Source organism: Doryrhamphus excisus, chromosome 18 (genome assembly GCF_030265055.1).
Source record: "Doryrhamphus excisus isolate RoL2022-K1 chromosome 18, RoL_Dexc_1.0, whole genome shotgun sequence".
NCBI classification, from domain to species: Eukaryota; Metazoa; Chordata; class Actinopteri; order Syngnathiformes; family Syngnathidae; genus Doryrhamphus; species Doryrhamphus excisus.
This window is the reverse complement of record NC_080483.1, coordinates 5,778,408-5,796,076: the sequence shown is the minus strand read 5'-3', so window position 1 is coordinate 5,796,076 and position 17,669 is coordinate 5,778,408. Positions and strand designations below refer to the sequence as shown.

The following is a 17,669-nucleotide window of genomic DNA, read 5'->3' as shown; positions in this document are numbered from 1 at the left end:
AGGTCTGCCCCGGGGCCTTCGCACCAGGGAGGCATCCGGGAGGCATCCGGACTAGATACCCGAGCCACCTCCACTGGCTCCTCTCCATGTGAAGCAGCAGCTCTACTCTGAGCCACCCTCCCCCCCCTTTTATATAGGCTAGTTGGGTTGTACGTTCAGAGGGCACATACAAAAGAAGTCACATTTGAAAAGTTCTGTTATCACTTCCCACCGACATGAAGAAACCGATACGGGTCCCATATGAGCAAACCACCGCACAGTCAAACCTCACTTGTTCTACCCCCAGTTTTCACATGATTCGGTTTTCATCTAGTTTGCCTTGCTTGTCGGACACGTCTTGGTGTTCATTGACTACACCTATGTGTGTTACAAAGCAGTCCGGTATTGTATCCGTCCCAAATGGCGTGTCCATACAAACCGCACAACATGCTGCTGAGTCTGTGCTCAGTCTGTCTGTGATCAAAATAACTTGAAAAGTTGTGAATGGATTTGGATGAAATTCAGGAATCATGGGAAATGGGATATGGAAGAAGTGATGAAGTGTTAAGGTAATCCAGATCGCCGTCTGGATCCAGGAGTTTCTTTGAGAGGTTCTTTTAACGTTGCGGTGCCATGATCCACTCAACTTGGTCTATTTGCTCTACTGCCCTCTGCCGTCTCGTCTCAGCCTTGCACAGACCAGCCAACCTGCAATCCGGCCCCTCTTAACACATTTTGGGTTTCCTCATTGCTCGTATTCCTTTATTCCCATCTGCCAACTGGGCCCGCATATCAAAGCTGATCCAAAGACGCAGGATTTTTATTCTGATGCAAAGCACAATATGGGGGCGAACTAACCCTGACCCTAACCAACAAGGTGAAAAGGGACGTACGCCATGTCGGCATCAAGAATAACTTCCATCTATTTGTCATTTCTGCATGTAGAATTGTACACATTGGCTATAAAATGTACTTATTGTTGATATTTTGTGAATGGGATTGACATGATTTCCTATCAAAGGGGCTGCTGTGGCAAGCAAGGTTGCACTTGTGGAGCTTGGAGAACAGGAGGAGGCGATATGATGATGTGGCCCCCCTGCGGAGAGCAGGGCAGGGTTACACAAGTTTCAGATGACTCCTCCGCCCGCTGTCCTTTATACACCTCTGCATTTAGAGGACAAGTATTTAGCAGCTATGTGCTGGAATGCGTTTCTATTTGAGGCCAGGCTTGGACATCAGACTTTTGGTTGGGATTTTGGGCAGTGCTCTTTTAACCATAGCCTTAAAGGACCCCTGACGTGACTCACCAACTTTATTTAAACATGGAATATATCAGTATATTATCCTACCACTTTTCTCAATTCAATTTGTGGTTAGTACAGTTGTGTTCAAAGTAATAGCAGTATTTTTGCAAGTGGGAGTAAAGCTCCTTGTAATGGATTTTATTTACCAGGAACACTCCGCATTATATTTGGAATCAAAAGATTACAGAAATGGGTGAAAGCTAAATATCGGGCTGTTAAAAGAAATAGCAGCGGTTGCTTTTGTCTTCATGAACTGAAATGTTTAGTGTATAAATTGACCAATCAGAAAACTAGGATATCGCCGTCAGTCGCCGTCACTGACAAGTGCTGCACACATCCGTGTTGTATCTTCTGGCGAAGGTGAACATGATCTGACTGCATTTCTTGGTATTGCCTCAGAAGCAGCACCCCCCCCCCCCAAAAAAAAACAAAAAAACAAAAACACATCACATACCACATTCTGAGCATGGGGCAACATGACCTCTTCAAGTGTTTTCATGTATGTTTGATGAAAAAACATGTCTTTATGCTTGCACTGCCATGCGTTACTGTCTTCACTGGGGGGGGGGGGGGGGGGGGGGGGGGTTCCGACAACCTGCCGCCCTTGCTAATAGCCTTTTCCCACCACAATCAGTGGCCCCATTAGACGTTACCCATTCTGTAGAAAACGCTAAAATGCTAAAGCCATTTACCATTGACACCTTCCGAGGTGTGCCCGTCCAGAAACCTACGCTCACCCCACATCTGCCTTTTGGCAATACTGAGAACCAGAAAGAAGTATGGGGGCTCTAGAGCCTTTTCTTTCAAGGGTCCAACACCGGAACATCCTACCTGCTGATGTTCGAGCTGCAACCTCAGTAGAAATGTTGTCAAGCCCTTTGAGGCTCTTTTGTCATTATATAAATAAACATGAATTGACTTGACTGTGGGGCGGCACGGTGATCTAGTGGTTAGCGCGCAGACCTCACAGCTAGGAGACCAGGGTTCAATTCCACCCTTGGCCATCTCTGTGTGGAGTTTGCATGTCCTCCCCGTGCATGCGTGGGTTTTCTCCCGGTTACTCCGGTTTCCTCCCACATTCCAAAAACATGCTAGGTTAATTGGCGACTCCAAATTGTCCATAGGTATGAATGTGAGTGTGAATGGTTGTTTGTCTATATGTGCCCTGTGATTGGCTGGCCACCAGTCCAGGGTGTACCCCGCTTCTCGCCCAAAGACAGCTGGGATAGGCTCCAGCACCCCCGCGACCCTTGTGAGGAAAAGCGGTAGAAAATGAATGAATGAATGAAAACAATCCATTTTATGGTGCATCCAAGAAGCCGCACGTGGCTCCCGATCCATTCAGATTCCCCAGTCGGCTTGGAAACAGGTGGAAGTGTTTTCATGTCCTGAATGTGAAGGGAAGACTCCTGGCTCGGAACTGGATGGCCCACATGGTGGGGGTGCAGGGGACTTGAGATGTGCTTGCCTGTGCTGAGATAGGACAGGAGCCGAAGAAGCAACTGCAGCGTGTCCTTCACGTGACCTTAAAGCTGATTAGACACTTCTCCACATTTGGCAGATGGCACAGTGCCAGCCTGAAGCAGCCTGGCTGGAGGGATAAAAGTTGATGCTCATCAAGAGGCAGATGTTGCAATCTCTGCTTAGGCGTCTCAGCCAGTACTTCCTCTGGAACCTTGTTTTGCGTACGCCCCGGTTAGCATGTTTTGTCACTTCACATAGAATACTGACTCATTCAGTATCAAAGTGTGACCACATACAAAATTCACGGTTCGGTTTGATACGTTTGTGTTATAGTGGATACTTTTTCAAGCCGCTTATCCTCACAAGCTATGCTGGAGCCTAGCTGTGAGGCCTGCATGCTAACCACTCAGTCGCAGTGAGCATTCTGCTTGAAATGTATCTTTTCACAAAAAGCTGCTTCTCCCCTTTTCTTTTAGTTGGGAACTGGGATTTTCCTGAAACTTCCCTATTTCAGTCCATTCATTCATTCATTTTCTACCGCTTATCCTCACGAGGGTCGCGGGGGGTGCTGGAGCCTATCCCAGCTGTCTTCGGGCGAGAGGCGGGGTACACCTCGGACTGGTGGCCAGCCAATCACTGGGCACATATATTCAAACAACCATTCACACTCACATTCATACCTATGGACAATTTGGAGTCGCCAATTAACCTAGCATGTTTTTGGAATGTGGGAGGAAACCGGAGTACCTGGAGAAAACCCACGCATGCATGGGGAGAACATGCAAACCCCACACAGAGATGGCCAAGGGTGGAATTGAACCCTGGTCCCTATTTCAGTCCAGGAGGATGGAAATACATTTAAAAATAATACATGAGTCTTTCATGGCTCTCCTTGCCAATAAGGGTCCCGACCTCTGACCTCTGACCTGTGTTGCTGAAACTGCCCTAGTGTTTCCATCAAGGACATGAAGCTGATTTTTTTTTTCCAGAGCGTCATCCGTCGGGTCAACGAGTCGGCTCCTATCTGCCTCGTTTGACACGACGTCACCATCGTCATCATCACCTGACTGTGGGCTACATCTGGTCTTCCACCTTTTACACCTTGACACCAAAGTAGGGCTGCACTACCATACTAGTCAGGGAAGGACCTCATCATAGCTGTACATCTGATTGGGTTACCTCCGAGTTGAAGCGGATTTGACAGACATTGCAGGAGATGATGGGCCGCTTTGTCTTCAGCACGGGAGGTCCAAAGGTGTGCGTCATGACAGCCTTCTGGACGGGGTCCATCTGAGGAGACATTCAAGCACACAGGACCAGATTAGGACTAAGATTAGGCCTGTAAGTTGATGAAAGCAAGAAGCGGGAAACTGCAGAGGGGTGATTGATGTGGACAAGCTTGGGTGGGGTGGGGGTGGTGGGGCCGGATTTGGTGTAGCTGTTGTTGTCTGGGCATCACTTCCTGCCTTCATGGGTGCGCCCCAAATGCTTCACTCTGTGGTTTGAAGGGTCTACTTAGACGGCCTCCAACCGAGACTTGACAGTACACTCTGCGTACTACACTGTATGTCAGTGTTTTTCAACCTTTTTTGAGCCACGGCACGTTTTTTACGTTAGAAAAAATTTTGCGGCACACCAATAACCAACATTATTTGCTTCTTTCCGTTTTGATTACGGACTCGCCACAGCAGATCCTTTTGATCCGCCTACTAATTTAACCAACAATGTTACAACATGTGCATCACTAAGTCTATTAGAGGAACGAGGCAATCAGCTACGTGTTGCCACACGGACGAATATTACATTGCTTTGCCAGTCTTTACACCAATGACACACGATAACGACATAATATTTGCAGAAAATTATTAATACATATTAATTAAAAAAAGTGATATTGAATAATTCCTCACGGCACACCTGACGATTTCTCACGGCACACTTGTGTGCCGCGGCACAGTTGTTGAAAATCACTGCTCTATGTACTCTACTTCTTTTTACAATAACATCCTGGTGATGACGAGTCAACCACAACAGAATGAATTGTAACAACATGTCATATGTCACATGATCTGGAAGACCACAATGCTAAACAGGGGAGTACTGTCAACCCTGGTAGATGGTAGTTCATCCGTTGCACACGCAACCCTGACAAGTCCCATTCCATGATTCCGTATTTATCCATCTATCCAACTATTTTGGCAGAGAAAACCTGATTAGAGCATATACATGTAGTATGTATATGTACTGTTTATCTTATATATGTATATCCTATGTGTATGTGTATGTAGGCTTGTCATGATAACAAATTGTACCGGTCGATAATTGTGTTATTAATGATTGACCATGGCACGGCGGGCTAGTGGTTAGCGTGCAGACCAACTAGGAGACCAGGGTTCAATTCCACCCTCGGCCATCTCTGTGTGGAGTTTGCATGTTCTCCCCGTGCATGCGTGGGTTTTCTCCGGGTACTCCGGTTTCCTCCCACATTCCAAAAACATGCTAGGTTAATTGGCGACTCCAAATTGTCCATAGGTATGAATGTGAGTGTGAATGGTTGTTTGTCTATATGTGCCCTGTGATTGGCTGGCGACCAGTCCCTCTCGCCCCAAACAGCTGGGATAGGCTCCAGCACCTCCGCGGTAGAAAATGAAGGAATGATTGACCATTATGAACCCAACAAGCATTACCATGAAGATTACCATTCAAAGATGTCTGTCCTGACACATGGAGCCATTAGATGGTACTCAAAGGCAGTGTACCTGAGTGAGGCATACTGTAGCTACTACATACTGTACTTAGATACTAATAGCGGGGCGTCAACACGTCACACACCATTGCTACTGCTGGTGTCAGAAGAACTACACACAGCAACACAATAGGTGGATAAAAACTGACAGTACACTACCAATGTATCATGCAGAATATTAACCAACTACTAAAAACTGTACAGCAAAGTACTCTGGGAAACAGGAAGTACTCCTAAGTGACGCTATATTATGAAGATCGTCAATAAACTTCAATAAATGCTGCACATAGTTATAGTTGCAGTATATTGTTAAACTATGGTAGGCGTCATATTGGAGCCCGTGTAAAATCCTGGTGAGGACAGACTGCACCACTGGCCTGAGGTTACATGGTAGCCATCCTTTTACCAACACTCCAACTCGCTTCCAACTGTTATTTCCGAATGCCCGCAAGGCATGCTGGGTAGCCCATCTGCAACACCAAAATGAAGTATGAAGAATGAAACATTGGCTATCAAGAGTATGCTAACTGCTCCACAACATATTTGGAAAACAATGTGTACCACAAGCTGCCCAGCATGCCTTGCGGCAGGACTATACTATTGTGTGTAGATGTTTATTTGCATACACATGGTGCAGTTGGTAGGTTCCTTTGTGTGTTGCACCATTTTGCGCCGTTTCGTTGGATATTTAGTCCGCCAATCAAAAGCCTTGGCAAGGGTGAAGGATGCGCTGGAACTGTGGCATTGGGCTTACACACTGGCATTCATGTTAGCGTCTGCTTGCTAACTGCTAGCACCCGTGTTGCCCTGCGACTGGCACAAAGATGCTACAATCGCTATGTGTAGCAAAGGCTGCTCAAAGCTAACAGCTGCTCCCGGGTGTAAACGATGGAACAAACAACAACCAAACTACCAAACTAACAAGATGAACATCCATAGCTGCCCACCTGCTTAAGGGGTCGGCATGGCACCAAAACAATAAGAAAGTCATAAATTAAACACCAAGTGCATGATTAAACGCTAAAAACACTGCAGAAGACACAGAGCTGCATACATCAGCGGATCACCATCACCAACATCACCATCATCAGCAACATCACCAACATGACATCCTTGGGGACACCTTGCAGAAGGATGCGGAAATGCTGCAAGCACCATCTTGTGTGAAAGGGATCGAGCGTGTGCACGTGTGTGCATGTGAGCATCCATGCCGGCTGAGCGCTTACCGTGTTAAAGCTGTGGAAGACGCCCACAGTGGCAGGGTGCGGCGACTCCAGGGGGAATTGCAGGAAGGGCTTGATGTCCAGGGGGGACGGGGGGAGGACGGCCGGGCTCCTGAGGAAGGCGGGGACCGGCCCCGCTCGGTTTACACTCCCTGTACACACAAGGACAAACATTTCAAGTCGGCATGGCTTATGCGTATGCATCTCAAATCTGTAACGGAATGAATTATTCTACTGATAATAACTATATATATAACTTTATATATTTTATATTAATATAACTATATGTATATATTTATATATTAACAATTGGATGTACGACATACTTGCTTACGGTGCAACGAAGCAAAAAACACAACACATCCACAGCAAGTTAACGCATCACATAAATCGACTACCAACACTCCAAGTCGCTTCCAACTGTTATTTCCAAATGCCCGCAAGGCATGCGGGTAGCCCATCTGCAACACCAAAATGAAGTATGAAGAGTGAAACATTGGCTATCAAGAGTATGCTAACTGCTCCACAACATATTTGGAAAACAATGTGTGCCACAAGCTGCCCAGCATGCCTTGCGGCAGGACTATACTATTGTGTGTAGATGTTTATTTGCAACTCAAGAAATACTTTCTTTGTTAAAAAAAAAAAAGTCCAAAAGCAATAAAATGAGGACCCAAGAAGGTGACCATGAACACATATACCCTCCGACTTGGGTTAGAAAATTGGGGGCAGGGCCATCTGTTCGCAGGTGGCATCAAGCAGAACGACATACTTGCTCACGGTGCAACGAAGCAAAAAACACAACACATCCACAGCAAGTTAACGCATCACATAAATCGACTACCAACACTCCAACTCGCTTCCAACTGTTATTTCCAAATGCCCGCAAGGCATGCCGGGTAGCCCAACTGCAACACCAAAATGAAGTATGGAGAATGAAACATTGGCTATCAAGAGTATGCTAACTGCTCCACAACATATTTGGAAAACAATGTGTACCACAAGCTGCCCAGCATGCCTTGCGGCAGGACTATACTATTGTGTGTAGATGTTTATTTGCATACACATGGTGTGTTGACGTGTTCTTCTCCAAGCTACAGGTTGCATCTGACTGCACCTGACTGTTGGCGACTCAAGTCATATTTCCAAGTTAAAGCTTTAGAAAAAGGACTGTAGCACAGTCAGGCTGCACACACACACACACACACACACACACACTTTATCCCATTTTTTATCTGTTAGGCCACAAACGTTAATACAGTAAATCATCACAGGAACGCTAAGAAATTCCCTGCCATCCCATTGGTCACTGTGTGTGCTGAAGTCGTAGCTAAAGTCGTAGCTAAAACTAATTCATATCCACAATGTCGTAGTCATGACAGGGCGGCACGGCGGTCGAGTGGTTAGCGCGCAGACCTCACAGCTAGGAGACCAGGGTTCAATTCCACCCTCGGCCATCTCTGTGTGGAGTTTGCATGTTCTCCCCGTGCATGCGCTGGGTTTTCTCCGGGTACTCCGGTTTCCTCCCACATTCCAAAAACATGCTAGGTTAATTGGCAACTCCAAATTGTTCATAGGTATGAATGTGAGTGTGAATGGTTGTTTGTCTATATGTGCCCTGTGATTGGCTGGCGACCAGTTCAGGGTGTACCCCGCCTCTCGCCCAAAGACAGCTGGGATAGGCTCCAGCACCCCTGTGACCCTTGTGAGGAAAAAGCCGTAGAAAATGAATGAATGAATGAATGTATTTACTGAGATGGGGAATTATCATGCGCCCTTCTAGAAGTTTGCGTCCACCCAGTGGTGGACAAATACTGTATGTACTGTTATCTATCTGTTATTATCTGTTTTCTATCTATTAGTTAGTTATCTATGTGTTATGTATCTGTTATCTACCGTACAGGCCGAAGTCCAAACTTTCAGTCGACTGATGCCACAAAGGGAGATGAGTGAAATGAGTGAAGCCTTCAACCATCCAACCATCCAGAGGTCCAAGTGCATGCTGGGTATGATACATTCATGATACATTCATACATGTTGGCAGGTCTGCACTAATCTTCAAAGTCCTCCCTGCCTCTCACCACACCCCACCCCTCCAACAGTTCCCGGCGTTCCTCCCAGGGGAGGACACCCCCCTATTTGGCCTATAAGCCTGAATGTTGTGGTCGGAGGCAGAGTTAAGATCCCCCCCAGCTCTTGCTCACTTTCCCTTCACTAGCCGCTGAGCCACAGTGGATGCTTGTACTTAAGGACTGTAGTGTGAATGGCAGGGAGGGGGGCTGAGCTCCTTAATCCTTGCAAGCGGGGCGCTGCAGATATCTACCCCCCCCCCCCCCTCGCTCTCCCCCCGTCACCAGACGTTGTTTTCTATCCTCATTTCACGCTCTGTTATTCTGCATCGTGCTCTCTCCCTCACGCCGCAGAAGCTCCTTTTCTTTCTCCTGCTCCTCTCTGTTAGGCCACCAATCCACGACTTCCCGCCGTGGTGGTCTTGGCTGCTGGGACCTCAACATGTTGTTGGCAGGTCTGACTGCACAGGAGCACGTCTTTCCTCCTGAGATGATACGCAACCACAGCTTGGTGACAAACATGTGCAGGGATGGATATAGAAGAGGAAAAAAAGCTATTTTGGGGATGGGTTCCTTCCACTGACGGAGAGGGCAATGTAAACAAGGCAGGGATGGTGGGATGGGGAATAGATGATGTATTCTCTCCTCCTCACAGTCTTTCAACCTTGCAGGGCGCCACGCATGACTCCATGTCCCTGTGAATCCTCCACAGACGCGACATAAACGGCAGTTAGCTGCTTGGGAAACAGCTATTTAGCTTCCTGGGAGGTGGTAGTCAACCATGACCACTGGTTAAGGATGCCTGATGGCTAAAAAGACGTGTTGGTGGCGGTGTTAGCATAGCGCTAATGGGGTGTCACCACACCAGATCAAGTACAAATGGGAAAATGAGATGATAATATATCGACTTATGTCACGCTTTTCTGCATGCTCCACCCACCCACTGTATGGCTGACAAAAGGTCTCACTGCATTCATGCCGTTGTTCTATGGAACAAATGTGCCAATGCCCAGAGAGATGCCTGTCCGTCTGGAGGAAAACAGATGTATTGATTATCCACGTCATTCTCATTTATTCTGAGAGGTATTTATTACCCCCCCCCCCCCCCCAGGCCTAGTGCCCTGGAGGGGGAGAACTCCATCTCATCACGTTTTCATCTCGCCGGTCATGTGACGCCCCTCCCTCCCCAGCATGAAAAGCAATAAAGGCAGACTGGGGGGGCGTCTTTGCAAATGAGGGCAGCAGTATGGATCACTGTGCTCCTCTTCGGCCAGCCACGCGTGGTCCTGCTGCTCATCTTACGCCTCAATGCCGTTTCATAGTGAGACATCAACAAGTCTTTCCTGCTCCTGTGCCTCCTAAAGGTATAAAACTGGTGGAAAGAGGCAGTTAAGAACGCATGTCATGGTAGATGCCCATTCATAGCTCCAGCAAGGTGTCTGTCCATGCTGTCAGCATTCATGATGACATTAGCAGCAACATAGAAAGCCAAAAGCCAGCAGCAGCACTGGGGGGCCTGTGGTATGCCCTGACTCTTAAAGGGGACCTAAGATGCTTTGCCCACCGTTCTGACTGACAAATGTAGCTAGAAAGTTGGATTCTGGTGTTAAACCATGCCAACCTTCCACATAAGGAGGTTTGCAAATTTGGATTTGAACCCTGTGGAAGATGTTTGGGATGGCTCGGAACGCTCGTTTTTTTTTTTCTTTTATGGGCATGAGGAGCTCAGCCATCCGGGAGGGGCTCAGAGTAGAGCCGCTTCTCCTTCACATCGAGAGGAGTCAGTTGAGGTGGCTCGGGCATCTAGTCCGGATGCCTCCCGGACGCCTCCCTGGGGAGGTGTTCCGGGCATGCCCAGCCGGGAAAAGGCCCCGGGGCAGACCTAGGACACGCTGGACGGACTATGTTTCACAGCTGGCCTGGGAACGCCTTGGTGTCCTCCCGGTGGAGCTGGAGGAGGTGGCCGGGGACCGGGAAGTCTGGGCTTCCCTTCTAAGACTGCTTCCCCCGCGACCCGGACCCGGATAAGCGGAGGAAAATGGATGGATGGATGGATGGGCATGCCTGGATTCAAGCTGTGGACCTGTGCTGACCTGCTCTGCTGCACTGTGAAGATTTCAGCACGTTCGCACAGAGGGGGTGTGACCGGAGGCGGGGCGTGGGTGGAATAAAACAGAGTCCAGGAAATCCAGGGGGAATAGGTGCAGATTGCAGAAGATCTATAAAGCTTTGTGTGTGGTTATTTGTGTGTGTAGCCCACAACAGGTCCCCCTTAAAGTCAGCGTTAATGTAGGGGTAACATCGCCTCATTGCAAGGTTTTTGGAAAGGATTTTTCCTGTTTTGATGAACTGATATGAATTCCCTGATATCAGCGTCATCATTCATGCACGCCTACATTATGGCTACCCTATTTTCTACATTTATTGTTGGAGGTAGATCTTTGGTCACCTCGTATTGTTGTGGGCGGGTCTGCACTCATACCAAAAATGTCTCCCCCCAGCACCTCCCTCCACAACCCAGTATTTGAGGAGCACTATAACAGAGCGGCATATGTAAAGCTGTCTTCTGCTCTGTGCAGGTGAGTGCTTTATGTCATGAGTGAATGTGTTGAGCACGCACGACGGAGGCCATAAATTGGACACATTCACAGGAGAATTAACGTGCTGTCAGACTCTATAAATCCGCACGGGCGCCGTGTCTTGGTCGTTCGCTCAGAGAAAAGGGAGGTAACCCCCCCAGCGGCAGACACCGTTTGTTTTGGCAGTGAAGAAGATCAATGGCTATGAAATAGCTTCCTTAGGTCTGGCCTACATTTGGGAGCCACAAATGAAGAGATGCGGAAGGAAGAGGGGGGGGGCTGGCAGCAGCTTATCGCCACAAACAGTCATGTGCACGCGCAGACATGTGAACGCCAACGTGCTGCACCTCAGGCCTCGCAAATTGGCAATTCATTTGTCCAATTCAGCCTTAATGATCACAGAGGTTGTGTCAATGTCAACAGCCCCTCAGCATCTCCTGCCTGCCTGGCGCCGGGACCGAAGGCAGAGGTGTCGTCTGCTTGCCAAATAATACAACAAAAAGAAAAGCCATGCGGTTGTCTTTCGTTCCAGGCTCAGCACAAAATGCAAGGCGCGTCACATCTGCATGGAAATGTGCTGCTGTGCACGGATCAAAAAAGAAATCAAGTGCAAGCTCTTTACCCTGCACTCACCTTCGACTCACCTTAAAACATGCGGACTCCCCCCACTCCCCCAGCTCATCACCTCCTTGTCTTTTACAAACCCACACTCCACTGAAAAGGAGTGTATTGAGTGTATTGTGTTCTGACCCAAATATGCTGGCAAAGGAAGTTGCAGAATGACAAGCAGCCACGCACACAAACGCCGTCTTTCGGTGAAAGGGCTTGTGGGAGTTGTCTGGCAGGTGGCATTTAAGCTCAGCCGCTGGGGTGCACAGCATGTCATTAAAACAAAGTGCACACTCACACTGACGCTACATCCTCCAGCCTCCAACTTCCACAGCCATGCTGTAGAGCTCTGGTTGAAATGGCCGCGTTTGACTTTGGGGGTAAGCTGAGATGCAGTAAATTGGATTTCATGCTTAGTCCTTTGCAGCAGCAGCAGTCACCGCTGCAGCATCGGGGGGGGCACAGAGACACCGTCCCTGCCACCGCAACAACCAGGCTCCACAGCGTAGCAGAGATGCTGAGATGAGGCTCCTCACTGACCTCCGTGAATGCTGTGGACCCACCATGTTGGCATAACAATCAGTTGAGTTCATGAGTTCATGTCTTTAGCCAGTCTAAAGATATGAAGATGTCATGTCGTGCTCTTCCTTGGGGAGAATTCATCACAGACTCAGACCTGCTGACCCTAACAGCCACTTGAAATTAGCAGTATCTAAAACCAGATACATTTTTTTACTTCTCTTTGGACTCTCAACCAGCTTCAGTACATGCAATAATACAATGCTGCTGCTCGAGTCCTGACTAGAACCAGCAAATACAAACATGTAAACATGTATAACACCTCAGATTATATTTCCAGATTATATTCCTATGATATTGTACAGTAAACCTCGGATATATCGGATTCAATTGTTCCCACTGGTTTTGTCCGATATAAGCAAAATCCGTTATATGCGTGTACCGAAAAATGTCCGTTGTACGCATATATCGGATTTATATCCGGTATATGCGTAAATTGGATTTTATCCGTTATAAAAAGGCACTTCCTTGACTATGTTTCCAATGTACCTGGACGCGCAGGCAACGCTGCAAACGCTGCAAATGACGTCGTATAGCGGCCTGTCACGATTCGGCGAATCGGAGCGCCACGATGTGGACATGCGATATATGCGAGGGAAATTTAATGGAAATGCATTGGAACGGGACTGGAGATTTTGTCCGAAATAGGCGAAATCCGTTATAAAAAATCCGATATATGCAATTAATTTTTATTGGAAATGCATTACAGAAAAATCGGTTCTTTTTTATCTGTCCGTTGTGAGCGAATTTCCGATATATCCGAGTCCGATATATCCGAGGTTTACTGTATATTCAACAACAGGCTTTTAGTTCAGCTTTGAATGATCTCACAACAGCCACAATAATCCCTAACATGGGATACTATACTGCCACTGGAACCCGAGATAAAATTCTATTCTATAGGGGTGTTATTTCATGTCTTGAGGGCTCTAATAATTCAACAGTTCAATAAATAAGGCATAGTACTTAGAAGAAATGTGTGGTCAGGTAAGGAGCCAATGAAGTGTGCTCAACAGGCCTGACTGTCATCACCCAAGAGGGTGAGCAGTTGTGGAAATGGATGGAGGAGCAAAGATAATGGCATCCAAGTCATAGAGAAAGCGAACAGAAGATGGAAGTTGTGATCAGAAAACATCTAAAGAACATGCAAGAAGCAAGTTGCAGTTTGGGGCCACCACAGAAGAGGACGACATGAACCCGCACAGGGTCAAGTGAAGGTGGTGTCCATGTGAAAAGAACATTTACACACCTGCTGGATGTGCAACCTGAGCGTGCAGGGAAAACAGAGGTAAAGGATGCCAACAATGGACCAGCAGCTGCGTCCTGCAAAGGGGCGTGTCCTCCAGTGTTTGATGCAAGGGCACGAGACAAAGGTAGTATGCAATTTTGCGGGGAAGGGAAAATGACAGGTTATACGGTATTCTGGGAGCCAGTGTGCTTCTGATGCAACAGCGTGGTCTTCAGGCAACACACAAAGATAATGACGGGTCGGCGCCAGGCTGGCAGTCCTCAGCCTTTATTTGGTAACCTTGAAACCACTAAATGTCTCTCATGTACACATTTGTAGCTTTAAGGCTGAGCTGTTCCTGAGACACAGTATGCTACTGACCTGGCACAGCTCGTCTTTGTCTCTGGCAATGAAGGTCCAGCATCACATTAGCATCACACTGCATGGAGTCAGCCATGCCATGTCCTCCATTTCTGTGTGGAGGTGGTCTGTTTTTGGCTTCTTTGTCCTTTGTCTTTGTTTTAAACCCTTTCTTAAAGGAGACCTATGATGCCCATTTTTGGACCCTTTGTCTTGAGTGGTGGACTCCTGTAGAGTAGCTACACACCATAATCAGCACACAACGCTTTCTAGCTCTTTCAGAATCTGCACCTATTCAGCTGTATTTCTTTGGATTTTGTGGTTCCCCGCGAAAACGATCTGTTGTAATGTATTCCACCCACGGCTCGCCACGATTGACTAAGGTCCATAGATTTAGAGTAGTTGCTGAGGAACTCACGAAGAACTAATGAACGATTAACTAAGGCACACAGATTTACAGTAGTTACTGAGGAACTCATGAGTAGTAGTAATGAGTAGAGTAGTTATTGGGGAATTTATGAAGAACTCATGAGGAACTAGTGACTAACTAATGACCCCACCTCTCGCCGGAAGACAGCTGGGATAGGCTCCAGCGGCCCTCGTGGGGATGACTAAGGCATATCATTCTAGAGTGTTTACTGAGGAACTCAGGCACATACATTTAATGTGGTTACCGAGGGAACTTTGATAGTCATAAATGAGGAACTAATGACTACGGTGCAAACATTGAGAGTAGTTACTGAATAAGTAATGAGTAGTTACAGAAGACCTCTGTTCATTAAAATGTTCATATTTCAGACCCAGTGGCAAAGGGTGATTAATCATGATTGATGAATTTGCAAGTGAGATTAATTGGATTCAAATGTTGAATCCTTTGACTGTTTCAGTTGTGGTGTGGTGGCTGTGGTGAAGGTCTGTGAGAGTAGAAAAAGCTTTATTTTAAATAAATAACGACCTCAAAGCTGCGGCTGTGAAATATTCATATAGTAAAAGATAAAAAAGTGCAGCCAGGGAGATGAGTCGTATTTAGTTCATGCTCAGAGAAGGGGATGTCCTCAAGGTGATGAACACCAAATGCCAGGACAAGGTCGTGGTGTGTGTGTGTGTGTGTGTCTTGGTGTGATCACGTGTACGTGGAACGTTCACAGACTTTATAGAGTGATGAAACTGATGGATTTCTAGTGGACGTACCCTGCCTGATGCTTAACGCCAACTAGTGGTGAGGTTGCACCCCACATCTCTCACCCCTCCCCTTCATGGCAAGGAGAAGAAACTCAGATGACCTTCAAGCCTCATGCTATGGTGCAATGTGACACGCCATCAGCACTCGTGCCGTGCACGTAGACAGAAACAGCATCAGCGGTGGACAGAGACACGCATGCACATGGCGATATATTGATCAGCCACTTCATTTTCATTCATTCATTTATTGATCATCATCCCAGGCTGAGTACCCACCACACAACAAATCTCACAAGATCTTGTGACAATTATGTTTGTATGGACATTGTCTTATTGCATACGCTGTATATTAGAATATATTTGATATATTATGATATTATTACTGTATATGAGGGGTGTCACAAGACCTGACAGGATCCAAACATGGCATGATAATAAACCAATGACTGAATCACACCATCAATGAACAGGCAAAAGACAGGAAGAGGGTTCACTGTGCATTGCTTTCAGCACCTTGGCACGTTTGTTCCATAAAACAGCGGCATGAACGGAGTGAGCCCTCTGTCAGGGCTCACTCATACAATCTCCCTCTGGGTGAGTGGAGGCGGGGCCACTAGCATACACACATAGTGCGCAAGAGTGTAATGTAAGTAGAAGTTATATTGCAAAATATTGTCATAGATTTGTATTTTTTTCATTCCGGGTTCAAATCTCCACTAGTCAGCATCATCGGTACCCATCAGGAAGGACATCTGATATATAAAGGGCTCAAGCCAGTATACGGTTTAAAAAAGAGCCGCTGTGGCGACCTCGAAATCAGCCGAAAAAGCCGAAAGAAAGAAACAAACAAGTACATTTCTTAAACGTCATGTCTAAAATCTTGTGGACTATATCGTGACACCCCCATTTCTTATGATGGAAATTGGTTTTTGGTCAACATTGAGCGTAAGCGCTAGTCCGTTGGCCCTGTACGGACTCATTCCGCGGAATGGCGCCCCGTACAAAGCACCCTACGCCTCGCTTGCTCCCTGAGTTTTTTGATGTTATCCAGTACGAGTGCTAAATCAGCCGCCATGGGGCCAAAGAAAGTTGCCAGTGGCAGCAATTTGACAGGTAAAGGTAGAAACACGATTGAATTGTAAGTCATGACATCAGTAACGGTAAAGATGATATGAAATGTTCATGTCACGGTCTACATGTAAAAGCTGAATCATCATTCCTAGAATGTATTTCGGTGCAACATTTGTAGAAATGTATGATTTGACCTTGCGGAAAGCGAGGATGGGAAGCAAGGCAGCGGGGTTTAGGAATGATGTTTACCAGGCTGTTGTCCTTCAAAGTCCAAATGAAAACTCTCACCTAAGATCATCCTTTGTCCTTCCGCGGTCAACTTCTGTCCATCCACAATGTCGTCCTGCTGGTCTCCTCTACGAACCGGAGCCTCTCTCAAAACTCTGCATTAATGCGTAGAAGCAGCATCCCACATCGCCGCCTGGATCTCGGTCCACTCCTCTTCCACTGTGATGGGTACAGATGTGGACGTGGTCGGTGGAGGACAAGCAGGCAGTCCTGGCTGCGGCAAGGCGACATGCGCTCAGCTTGTCCTGCACGTCAGCCTGTCGTGTAAGCTCTGGCAGAGACGCTGCGTCCAGCAGGAGGAAGACGAGAGCGGAGAGCTGCTCTCTCTCTCTCTTCCTCTCACACGTATTTTGGGGTTGGGTATAACCTAAAGGCACCTTGCACTCCCGGGCTGTGATTGGCTGCAAGCCTCGGCCAATGAGAGCAGAGGGTGCTGTGCATTTTCTTTATGCTGCTGTCTCCCACGCTGACACACCATCACCCCTTCATGGCCAGCCCCCAGCCACATTGTGGAGTTGTGGGACTTCTAACTATATATTATGTTTTGGAATAAAACAATGGTTGGGTCTAGGGTGGTTTAGCTTCCCTGTGGCCGGGCGGGTCGGTTGGGGAGCCCTGCCTGCCTTGCAGCACGCTTTGAAAATACTGTCAGAATGACACTTTTACACGGTGTGCTTCCACAATGGCATCGTCGAATCATATCCAACACAATGGTGTGGTTTGTAGACTCTATGGACTTGTGTTGTTAAAACTGATTTTTTTTTTCAGTGGTATCTAACTGGTGGATCGACATTCCTACCAATTATTGAGGAAAACCTCTATCTGCAGTTCATCATCAGTTAACTATACACAGAGTGTGATCAGTCGCAATGAAATATCTTAATCATATATGTCATTCATGTCAATAGAAAAAAAACAGGGGATACAATGAATCTATAAAAAGTACAGCTGTAAAACATTCATTCATTCATTTTCTACCGCTTTTCCT

General features: G+C 47.0%; 1 protein-coding gene across 1 annotated transcript in view; it reads right to left on the bottom strand.

Moving 5' to 3' along the window:
• Positions 1-17,008, bottom strand: part of LOC131105896 (zinc finger protein 385A-like) — a 29,751-nt gene extending 12,743 nt beyond the window's left edge. Inside the window, exons 1-3 of the mRNA XM_058054389.1 lie at positions 16,682-17,008; positions 6,720-6,868; positions 3,927-4,037 (exon numbers count right to left, since the gene is read on the bottom strand). Of these exons, the coding sequence (XP_057910372.1) occupies positions 3,927-4,037; positions 6,720-6,868; positions 16,682-16,691 (270 nt within the window). The 5' untranslated portion in view covers positions 16,692-17,008. The remainder of the gene's footprint in view (positions 1-3,926; positions 4,038-6,719; positions 6,869-16,681) is intronic.
• Between the last annotated feature and the right edge of the window lie 661 nt (positions 17,009-17,669).